Consider the following 12175-nt stretch of genomic DNA (forward strand, 5'->3'; position numbering starts at 1 on the left):
TTAAGAAAATACTTGGTTTGTACTTGTCCTGTAATATCTGAGTGTGAGGAAGGTCTAGACATACAGCAAGATTTGTTGCTGATGGAGACAAAGTTTAGAAAATTCTAATGTCGTTAGTTAGATTTACTTGACAAAATAATAAAAAAAATTGTTTGTTTTATGAATAATAATTCCAATGAAACTACTATCAGTTGCAGAGGTACAAATAGAATTCAAGATTAGTTTAATGAAAAGAAATTGAGATTAAAGAAACGTATTGCTTTCATCGTCTCGTAAGAATTATCGTTGCAAATTCATTAGGAGATCACAGTCCATGCAAATAAAAGATATAAAAATATTGAAAAGAGCATTTGGAAGCTACCAAAATCATTACTCTAAACATCATAGAATTGGAGCTCAAGAACTTTCTATAGTTAAAATATAGAAACAGAGTTTTATCTTTTAAAATGCTGGCTGTTCATCATCTCTTTAATTTAATCTTCAATATCTGATCTGCATGATAATGTGCTGAACATTAAGAAAAAAAGAGTTGCTAGAGAGTGGTAGATGAGGTCATTTATATTTCATGACATGAACTAATACTAAACACATGTTCCATGTATTTCCTTTAGCATCTTTCTGACCTGCACACATGCTGTGACAGATGGACTCACACACTCAGCTGGCTCATGCCTTAGTTGCTGTCCCATAAAGGCAGGTTGCTATGAAATGTGAGCTGCAAAACCATTGAGATAGTTTGAAACACGCAAACTGCTGATGGTTGGAGCTGTGGACAGCTGTGGATTATTTTAGAGTTGTGACAACAAACAGACTTGCCTGGATTTATTATATTTAAGGGCCACAGCATTAGCAGGGAACTTTGTAGAAGTTTCATTGCAGTTTATATTCACATAGAATAATATAAGCAGTGCAATATTGCATTTGTTATTGATGTTTTTTTGCAAGTTCTTTTTGTTTATGTTTTATTTTTTATATGGTGGACCTTTTGCATTGGTTTTCTTGGCTGGTTGCACATTTCTAAGGTGTTGCCACTGAGCATTCCAAGATCTCAGGAATTTCCTGAGGCAGCCTTGCAATCACTCAGTCCCACTGTCCCAATACTTTCTTGCAGCTACCTTTCCTTTCTGTTTCTCATTTCTTCTTTTTTCTTTCTACCTTTGCTTCCTCCTTTTTTCCATGTGTTCTTAGTGGCCTCATCCTAAAAGAAGAAAAAGAGTTAACAGAATAGAGATAAGTTTGTGGTCTTGTTACTGGTTCTTTTGTGAATTGCCTGTGACCAGTTAGAAAAAATAAGCAACAGTTTATGGTGGTTTATAACACTATCTATTACTTGTGCTGCCTGAGGTTTGGTGGGTACAAGGTTTAGGTGGGCTGCTTCCCTTCTCCTTTCAGGTGGAAGACACACAAATGGCGCAGGTGCCAGCTGGTACCGTGGTACGTGCGCCAAGACAGCCCAGGAGCACAGGAGACCTGTGGGCCTGGACTACAGGCAAGAGGTGAGACCTTTTGTTTCTGTCATTTATTCCTCAGAAACCTGCAGATGCACTGGTGAGGGAAATGCCTTACATTTTGGTCCTTGTAACCTAACATTAATTTAATCCATCTTGATGTGCATCAGCATAGGAAAATACTCAAAGTGCTCAGGGCAATGTCTCAGTTTGTTTGTAGTCTGCCAGTGTGGAGATCCTAGAGCCTCCTCTGGAACTTGCTGCCTGATGCAATTTGTGTGTGTGACCCCTTATCCTTTTACTGTGTGCCTCTGAGAACATTTTGGCTATTTCTCCTCGATATTCTCAAATTAAGTTACAGAGAGCAGTGGGAGCATGAGAGATGCAAGACTTTACATTTACACTGTTAAAGTTCAGTGCCAGCCCAATTTTCCAGGCTGTCAAGGTCCTTTGAATGGCAGACCTTCCGGTGGGTACCGACTGCTCAAACTGCCATTGTCCTCAAACATGCTGAGTGTGCTTTCTGTGCAGGTTGTTAAAGTGACTAAACAGAACAGTGCCTGGAATTAACCACTGAGGTGTAACAATCTTAACCAGGTGCTGGTTAGACTTCTAAGCCACTGACCCTTTGAGCCCAATGATCCAGTTATTTTTGCACCATTTTCATTAAAAAGCAAATAATTTTTACATCCAAATCTAACTTTGTTGTCATCTGTCTTCACAGAGAATTTTGTGGTTTTAACAGAATTGTATGTGTGTGAATCTGTTAAATATAGCCAGGATAAGGGCTTTTTAGGTACATTGAATACATTCAATAGGAAAATAAGTGCAATTCCTATTTGCTATGTTACAGTAATTGAATTGATTTGAACTACTGGTCAACCTTGAATTCCAGGAAGGTTTTTCTCCTTTGTTGTTTGTGAGTGCAGACTTCTATTTGTTAAAGCACTATTGGCTCAGCAGATTGTGCCATTGCCAAGGAAGGACACTGCAGAAGTGAAATGTTCAGGTCATTAACTTCCTTGCAGTATGAAAGGAGGTCATGGTATACTTAAAAAGTTATGGAGTAAATCTTAAGCTAGTAGCTCCTACCACTTACTCAGAAAGTGTCACAGGAGATCAATTTAGAGCTTACCACAAAATGGAACCTTAAGGCATTGCCTGCTAATACAAAAGACTTCTGGCTGTGGTAATTATTTCAAAGGTCTATCACAATGGAATCTATTTCTAGCAGCTCTGGAGGATACATTCAGATTGCACACTGAGAAAATAAGATTTCTGTCTTTGATGGTAGGAATTCAGATAGTAGAAAGTGTTGTCTTCTGTGCTTACATGGTAGTACCTAAATCTCTTGACTTTGTTTCAAAGTGAGTTAATAAAGATAGTTAATAATAGTGCATGCAGATTGGATTTTATTATTCTTTTGTATCACGAGAGTATCCTACCTAAATCTCTTGACTTTGTTTCAAAGTGAGTTAATAAAGATAGTTAATAATAGTGCATGCAGATTGGATTTTATTATTCTTTTGTATCACGAGAGTATCCTTTTATTTTCTTAAATGCAATTCCAATCATATACAGGGCATAGGCATATAAAATAATACATTATTTTGAAATTAATGACCATGTAGTTTTCAAAACAGAGTGGCAGAATTTCCCTTTGGTACTACACAGAGTTTGATCTTGTGAAAGATGATGTATTCAAGCAGTAATCATGTTCCCACAAGCAGATAAAATGGAAGTAGCTCACTAGTGTAATATGGTCAAGTAGTAGGATGAGTAATCCTTAATTAGGAACCCCTGGAGTAGCTAAGCCTGAAGAAAGCCAGTGTTTTTGATAGAATTCTGTGAATGTTTCTGAGATCAATTGTTAGAAAGGAAGATTTTTGCTTATTATCCATAAATGTATAAATTCCATTGCAGAATTCATGGAGCATATTATTCAAGCTGGAAAATTAAAATTTATTTGTATCTCGGTCGAGATATCAAAATATGAATTTAAATATTGTTTAGGCTCTTACAGTGGTGAAAAATATAGGCATTAAAGACAGAGGGGGTCTTGTGTAATATTTTTCCTATTTATTTAAGTGATGTAAATTAACATCAGATGTAAGTTTACAACTCAGGTCTATCATGCATCATGTCTCAGTGTTGTAATACCTCACAGTGTGTTGATCATATCTTTCACTTTTGTACTCAGTAATGTAAACTGATAATCTGTGGGAGCTAAACGCAATAGTACAGCTTTTCCTTAGATTGATACAAGTGAAATATTTTCCATTTACAATGAATGTGACTTGGAAGTACAAGTTGAATTTTTTGCACAAAAGTAAATTTCACTTTGGAAAACACTCTTCTCTAGTTCTAGATTATCAGCTGAAGTTTTTTCTTACTTAACACCTCAGAAAATTGCATTTTGAACACAAATAGTGTGGCTTTATGTGATAATATAATTTATCTCCTACAAAGGGCATCAACAGATTCCCTATCTCCTCTTACCTTTCAAATTCTGCCATCAAAATAGCCATGTATGATTTTTTAGTGATACACATTATTTTGTTTGGCCCCCTGCACCAGAGCTGATTTCATGCAAGGTGCTCACTGAAGGGAGGCTGACCTGAAAGCAAACATCTGCCTGACTGAGCTCTGCCCTGGACAGTATTAGAAAGATTTCACCATTTCCTGAAGGAAAACTCCAGAAGAGGTTTCACGTCCTCTCCCTGTTAATTCTTGTCTCCCTCCTGCACACTTGGCTGCTCCAAAATAAAATTCCACAGCCTGTGGAAAACTTTGCATAAAAATGTGTCACTAAAAAATTCTGTACTATAAATATTTTCTTTAATGGCTATTTTGTGATGTAGTTACAGAAAAGAGTGAGTTACTACTGTACAACTCCTTTTAACCACCCCAAAATCACAAAATGCTAAGCACTGAAACATGAAATCCATTTGGTATAACATTCTGGTGCTGCATTTATGATTGCAACTGTAATACAGTTATTTTGACCAGTGCATTCAGCTGTGTGTTGGTGAATTCTGTACAAATATTGACCATACTGTGAAAATTGTTGACATACCAGCATTTCTTTTCCAGTTGAGAAAGAGTTCTCTTTCAAGTTTCTGGTGCTCATGATTACAGAACTCACACATGCATCCATCTGTTTGTGCCAACTTGCTTTTGATAACAAAGTGAAACAATAATCTTATAGAAGTAATCTCTGCCTTCCCATGCTCTTTTGTTTTGTGCTGATATTCACTAGAGCAAGTAATTCCATCCTTCTGTGTGGAAAGAGTTCTGAGTTCCTCTTCTTCAGTGCAAGGGGATGTAGCCATTGCTATCAGCTTGTCCTATTTCTGATCTGATTGCCCACACACAAACACTAACTCAGAGTATCAGCAAATGTGTTAAATGAGAAAATATAGGAATGTACACCAGGGAAAAGGCACATCTGAACATGCATTCATTAGCAGTTTATTTTGAACAAAATAGTCTGCTACTGTTAATATTTTAGTTAGAAAGATAATTAAATCTGAAGGAAAAAATATAAGTTAGAGATCATTAGAAATGTCTGGCTGGGTGTCTGATCTTAGGAGTCTGTGAATAATTAGAGCATATGCATGCCTTGCTTTGTATCACAGCTTTACTATTTACACTTCCATTCTTCAGCTTTTTTATCACATTTTGTCCTTCTTGGCAAAAGAGATATTTGGGTGAATTGTAAAGTTTAGAATTGTGATTCATTGTTAAAGACAGCTTTGTTTCAATCTGTCTTGTATAATGAAGATTTTGATACAAACCATGTCAAGTTAAATGAATGTTGTTAAACTGTAACTTGGGTCAATGCAGAGGAAAGAAAATAAAAGGGTTTGGTGGTTTCCGTGTTTTATTTTTAAAAAAATATTTTCTTTACAGTAGTTTTTTTTAAAAATGTTTGTTAGCTATTCGTGCAGATAATGAGCAAGTATTTATAGTTAGTCCTAATCACAGTAAAATAGCATTTGATACCAAGAAGCAAATTAATTGCTGTAATGATGAACTTTATTTGAAGAAGGCTGGTGGTCATGACAATTGCATTGAATTCCTATGATGAATGAACATCTGAATTTGTATCACTGATAAAATGTCTTTTAATGGTGGGCAAGCAGGCCAGGAATGTATTACAGAACTGAAGCAAATTAAGACTTGTGTCTTTTGTTCAAAACCTCAAGAGGAGATGATATGTGTGCATCAGCAAGGAGTTTGAAACTTCCTTTTGACCCTACCCAATAAGAAAAGGAAATACAGAGAAAAGCCTTATTTGACTGCAACAACATTTGTGTTTATTTTCATAAGCTGTTTCTCACCTAACAAGATTATTTGATCAGATGTATTGATGAGTCACCTGAAATCCAGGAGAGAGGGGCACAGTGGTGACACATTCACAATAACCCCTTCTCCTATCCCCAAGAAAATAAAAATAAGGCAACAACCACCAGCCAAAAGCTAAACAAGAGTATAAATGCTTGTAAAGCTACTAAGCATGAAAGCTACTAAGTTTGAAATTGTGAACAATTTAGGCAGGTATGTGTTATGTTATGCTTAAATCTGTGTTAGTAAATCTTTGTTTCAGTGACTTATGAAGGAACTTAGAAGCACAGCTCAAATCCCTTTTGAATTGTATAGGAAAACCTAAGAAAATTAATAAAACTTGTTTTGCCAATAGCTCCTGCAAATTTAAGTAGGGGTTATTGGGCTACATCCCAATGGCAGTGAAGAGAACGTGTGGCAAATGAGAAGCTTGAGTGCCCAAACTGCAATAACCAAATCACATCATGATGTATATGGATGGATGCACATGGTAAGGGCCATCCCAGTGACCGAAAAGGGATTTGCAGAAGGATGCACAGCCTGCAGTCCTTGCCACCATGAATCTTCCTCAGAGTTTTGTAGGAGGAATGGGATGAAAATTGCAAAATATGTCCGCATGTTCTGTAATAGCAAGAGGAAGGTTATTTGTAAATTTAAACAGAAGTTAAAGCGACCTGGCTGTCAGAGAAAATACCTGAATAGCTGTGCTTGATGTCACTGGGAATTGGCCTTCACTAGAGACCTGGTCTTGAGCTCTCACGATTCTCCATTCACAGGCTGCATGCAGTTATTTGAAAGACACAGGAATGTGAGGAAGCTTCCCAGGATGGCCATGGGTGCCCAGAGAGGCCTTGCAGGCTTGTCAGAGCCATGGGCAGGCTCAAAGGCAGAACCAGTGGTCAAAATCTCTTTGCTCACTCTGTAGTTAAACGGGGACAGCAGCCTCCCTCTCCAGGCATTGCTAATGGAGACAGGGATTTGATGTTGTGGGTGTTACATGCCCCTACTGAAAGCACAGGAAAGAATTCAAAACCATGGAGTGCTGCTTTTCATGGAGCTATAAATTACTATTTTAATGTTATTGAGACTTAACAGATGAGAGTTCCCTTTTGCCTGGTTTGTATTTTAGTTACTGCAATGTAGTGATCAACTTCAGGAGTCGTAAGTAAGAGCTTGGGCAACTGCTGAAAAGCAGTGTCTACATGAGAATTTAATTTTTTATTTGAAAAAAAAAAAAGAGCCACGATCTCCTGACAGCATTATTTGTCAGAAATACATTGTTATTGTCTTTAGAGCATAAAGAGCACTCAGTGTTGTATTTTCACAATATTATGGGCATATGCTCCTTCTTAAGATACTTTGTGGTAGGAATATTTTGTCACACTGAGTCAAGTGTGCTGTGTCACACAAAGAAGGAAATAAACATAGATGAAATCATAGCTTAGACAGCACAGATAAAAGGCATAAGAAAAGTCAGTGTTCTGAAATAATGCTTGTTTTCTAGAACTGAGAAAGAATATTTTTGTTCTTAAAAATACTTAGCAATTGAACAAAATGATATCACAAGTGTGTTGTAAAAGAAAGGACAATGGAGAATCTAGAGAACCTTCATTTATAAAGAAATTTTTAGGTATAGGAGCCACTGAATCTCACACCTCAGTGAAATGTCGGTGAAGTATGCTAATGATGGTAGCACTGGAAAGGTTTTTATATATACTCACACATAACATGACTTGCTAAAATACAATCTCAGTGCTTCATTATACCAGAAATATATTAGCCTGTACACTCCTGTGGGGACTTGGTGGAAACAATGCTATCTGATAAAGTTTTAATTACATCAGAGTCCCTTGTCTATAAAATCTAGACTGCTATTTATTTCCCACCTTTCTTCTGGGAGCTAATAGTTGTTAAACACCAGAACAATTTTATAAGTGAATGGTTTCCATGTTAAATTTTATTTTTCTGTTAGTTGTACTCCTGTTTTGTCTTTTCACTGAATTATTACTATATTTAATTCAGTAATGGAGGAACCATGAGCTTTCTACTTACTGATAATATCTATAATAAATATAATGTGGTTGTACAAGCAAAATAATTAGACAGGAATTGTACAGCTTTATAGTAGTTGAAGACACTTCTCTATATAGTGAGTAAATCATCAATCTCAGCAACCTCTACTTAAAAAAACATAGGTTTGATCAAAGAGTCAGTGGATGAGCTTGCACAGATTAACTTGTGAGTAGGAAAAGTAGCTCCTCTAACAGTGAGAGCATTTCAGATGTCAAGACAGTTAGCTGGCCAAAAGAATGTATTAATAGAATGTGTGCAGTTGTCAAAATCCCTGCTTCTTATACTGGAAAAATATCCTCTTTTCAGCAGTCTTAAGGGGTATAAACCATTCACATTGATACTTGAATCTGGAAAATAACAATAGTAAAATGGAATATAGATCCAATCATCCAGGTCTTGTCAACTAGAAGTAGCATGAATAATTATGAAAAGACACTGTGAAAATTAAGATTCAGGAACTGATCTAGTATGTCTTCTACTTTGTGTTGTTATTAACGTGAAATATTTAGGTCTTGAGAATGAACAGTTTTCCTACTTTGAATGCTTTGGTACAAATGACAGTTAATCTGAAAAAAAACAAAGCATTAATCCTCAGGGGAGCTTTTCACCTGAGTCTGCCTGATGTAAATTGGGTGCATTAATATGAGTCTGAAAAAATTTATGATGTCATGGATATCTGCTCATGGAGTAATGTTTTATAACTAGCCAGGATGAGGGAATGAATATTGGTTTTAGAAAAAGTCAGTTTAGCTGGAAGGAATGTTCTTTGGTGGACAACGTTTATTCTCCTATCCAAGGGCTAGATGGAAAGGCAGTTTCTAAAATGAGCATTAAACTTTTGAAGAAAGTTATTAAAGGTTGTTGGTAAGTTAGTTGTCTTTTAGCCCTTGGTTAGGTATAGCTTCCACTGTTAAAAATGGTGGCCTCTACCTCCCTGAGAGTGCTGTCAAGATAATGAAATTAGTTTTGCTGATGTGTGCATATAGCAGGGCCAAACTCAAGACAGAGGATTTAAGTTTCACCTCTGTGAATTTCCATATGGTAAAACTAGTCTGAACTGTGTTTTTACCTTAGGAATATTGATGTGTGCTACTAGCAGAGAAGAGCATCTCACAAGAATCCAAAGTTATAGCTTAGGCTTCTATTGGAAGATAGCAGTTTGACTTGTGTTTTTCCAAAATATTTAGGTGACCTTAGAAATCTGATCGTATGGATTTTCAATTTTTACATATCTGATTTTTCTCACCGAATCACTGTAATTATATCTGAAAAAAAAAATTCCTCGTGTAAACTACACCAGTAGTAATAGGATTTAACAGAATAATTGTATTAGACAGTGTGCAGCTGGTCAGTCCCCTGTAAGCACAACCTAATGCAGTACTGAGCCTATTACAAACAGTGCTGGCAACCCTGCTCCAAAGGGCAGTCAAGGATCAGGGAAGTTATTTGCGCATCTCAGGAAAAACACACCCCCCTCCCTTTCTGTGTTTTCTGGTAGATGTGTGGGAAAAACAATTCCCTTGGGAATTTGGATATGTCTTAGTAGGCACACAACTTGAAACAGAGCACATGGGTCATCAAGTTCAGCTTCCTAAGTCATGAGACAGAAATTTAATTTAGAACTGTCAGACTAAAAATATTTTTAAAGAAATCACAGGTCACTAGACCATTACAACTACCTTAAAGCAATATTAAAAAAAAAAAAAAAGTTTCCTTAACTATGCTTCCTTTTTAACTCCAGGAAGAAATAGTCATAGACTCATAGAATATCCTGAGTTGGAAGGGACCTGCAAGGAAGTCAAATACCTGGCCCTGCACAGGATAGCCCCAAGAGTCACACCATGTGCCTGAGTGTTGTCCCAATGCTTTTTTGAACTCTCTCAGGCTTGGTGTGGTGATTACTTCCCTGGGAAGCCTCTTTCAGTTCCCAACTGGGTGAAGAACCCTTCTAATGTCTAAACTATTGCCCCCTTACACAGCCTTGGGCCATTCCCTCTCATCATTCCAGTGGTCACCAGAGAGAAAAGTTGGGCACCTGCCCCTCTTCTTGCCCACTTATAGGCAGTTTCTTCTTTTATTTTGAAATTGCATTCATACTCCCCTTTTCTTCAACAGCTAAACTTGATATTTTGTCATTCATGCTAATAAAGCAGTTATTGTTAGCACAATTGAAAAGCTATGCTTAAACTATAGAGTGTAACATAAAAAACTATATTCCTTCATATGACTACAGAATATTTGGATGCAATGCTACTGCAACAATAGGTGACCCAAATTATTTTACAGTCTACAGTTTACAGAGCTACCACTTCTACTGTGTGCTGTCAGATGCCAAGAAGCATAAATATAATTCTGTTGTGTGAACAAACAACTAGAAGTTTCCTGTCTTGTTACTGTATAATAAGTCTTACGATGTTTTGAGGAAGGAGCTAAAGTTAGGTTTATTAAGCTTAGAATAGATATGAAACCATGCTTAAAAAAATACTAGAGAAACAATTACAGAGCACTGTTGACTTTCATGAAGGGGTAGAGTGCCTCCTCAGCAAGTTTGCTGGTGATACAAACTGGGATGAGTAGCTGATACCACAAAGGGTGATTTAGCCATTCAGAAGGATCCAGACATTAGGAGAGATGGACAGTGAAGAACCATCTGATATTCAACAAGGGCAAGTGCAGGGTCCTGCACCTGGGGGTAAACTACCCCATGCACCAGGACTGACCTCCTGGAGAGCAGCTCTGTGGATAAGGGCCTGGGGGTCCTAGTGGACAATGAGCTGTCTGAGCCAGTGATGCCCTCTGTGACCAAAAATGCCAATGGTGTCCTGGGGTGCATTAGGAAGAGCATTGCTGCCAGGTTGAGGGGTATGATCCTGCCCCTCTACTCAGCCCTGGTGAGGCAGGGTGGCATCCACTTCTGGGCTCCTTAGTGCAAGAGAGATATGGAGCTTCTGGAGCAGATCCAGTTGAGGGTGACAATGATGATTAGAGGACTGAAGCATCTCTCTTGTGAGGAAAGGCTGAGGGAGCTGTTCACTCTTGAGGAGACTGAGAGTGAATCATATTGATGTTTGTGAGTATTTGAAGGGAGAATGTCAAGATAATGGAGCCAGATTCTCCTTGGTGGTGCCAAGTTTTAGGACAAGAGGCAACAGGCAGAAACTGAAGCACAGAAAGTTACACCTGTACATGAGGAAGAGCGTTTTGCTGTGAGGATGACTGACCACTGGAACAGATTGCCCAGAGAAATTGTGAAGCCTCCTTCCCTGGAGGTATTCAAGAGCCTTCTGGGCACAATTCTGTGCCATGTGCACTAGGAGACCCTGCTTGAGCAGGGACCTCCAGTGGTCCCTTAACATTAACCAGTCTGTGATTGTTAAAGACTATTAATGAAAGTGCCTTCCCTATTCTTTGTAAACCCTTATGTTCCAGCTCCTTACTTTCGTGTGACCTGATGTTTCCTTAAGGAACTTGTTTTTCTTCTTATGCAGGAAGCTTTTATTCAGGACATGCCATCTTGTTCTATAGAGTTGTACCCCTGTTGGCTAACAATCTTTCCCCAGGAAACATGCTGTATTATTCAAATCTTTTTCAGGACCAAAAGTTGCTGAAGAACATCAAGTAGCAATATTGTTGTAAAGGGTTAAGTGATACCCAGAACTCAAATATTCTTCTAAATTTTAAGTCTATCCATATTTCTAAAATTCAACCCACTGATAAAACTTTGTAACTTATACAATTAAGTTACTTAGGATGATATTGCAAGTTTTTTTAATGTCTGAGATGTTGATTGCATCAGTAATACCAGGAGAAATTATAATGTGTAAAGTAGTATAATAGGTGTGGGTAACATGGTGAAACCTTTATAATATTTGCAGTTGTCTATAGTTTTTTTTTTCCTAATAAGTCCTGATTAATTATTTTAAACAAAATCTTAAAATAGAAATGTCAAATGTATTCATTCAAGGTAAAACAGTGGCTTTTGTAGGTATTCTGGGCTTACAGTGTGATTTTCTGATAGAATATTGTAGACTATTTAACTGAATAGAGATGTTCATTTAAAAAAAATAGAAAAGGGTAAATTAGAGTCCATCTCTTTTTGCTTCCAGCAATTACTTGTCGCAGACAAGACGGAGGACAAGCTGACATCAGTGAGTGCCTTAAATACTCTGGCCCATTACCACCCTTAACACAGATGTGCCAGATTCCCTGCCAAGATGACTGTCAGTTCACAAACTGGTCAAAATTTTCTCCCTGTAATGGGGACTGTGGAGGAGTCAGGACAAGAAAACGCACTCTTGTTGGTAAGA

General features: G+C 37.5%; 2 protein-coding genes across 3 annotated transcripts in view; both read left to right on the top strand.

Moving 5' to 3' along the window:
* Positions 1-12175, top strand: part of VWDE (von Willebrand factor D and EGF domains) — a 458699-nt gene that overhangs the window by 335529 nt on the left and 110995 nt on the right. The window lies entirely within an intron of this gene.
* THSD7A (thrombospondin type 1 domain containing 7A) overlaps positions 1-12175 on the top strand; it is a 263208-nt gene that overhangs the window by 205785 nt on the left and 45248 nt on the right. For both annotated transcript variants that reach the window (XM_079301320.1, XM_079301321.1), the window contains exons 14-15: positions 1393-1496; positions 11975-12169. In XM_079301320.1, the coding sequence (XP_079157446.1) occupies positions 1393-1496; positions 11975-12169 (299 nt within the window). The remainder of the gene's footprint in view (positions 1-1392; positions 1497-11974; positions 12170-12175) is intronic.

This window comes from Erithacus rubecula, assembly GCF_903797595.1.
Source record: "Erithacus rubecula genome assembly, chromosome: 3".
In the NCBI taxonomy this organism is placed as follows: Eukaryota; Metazoa; Chordata; class Aves; order Passeriformes; family Muscicapidae; genus Erithacus; species Erithacus rubecula.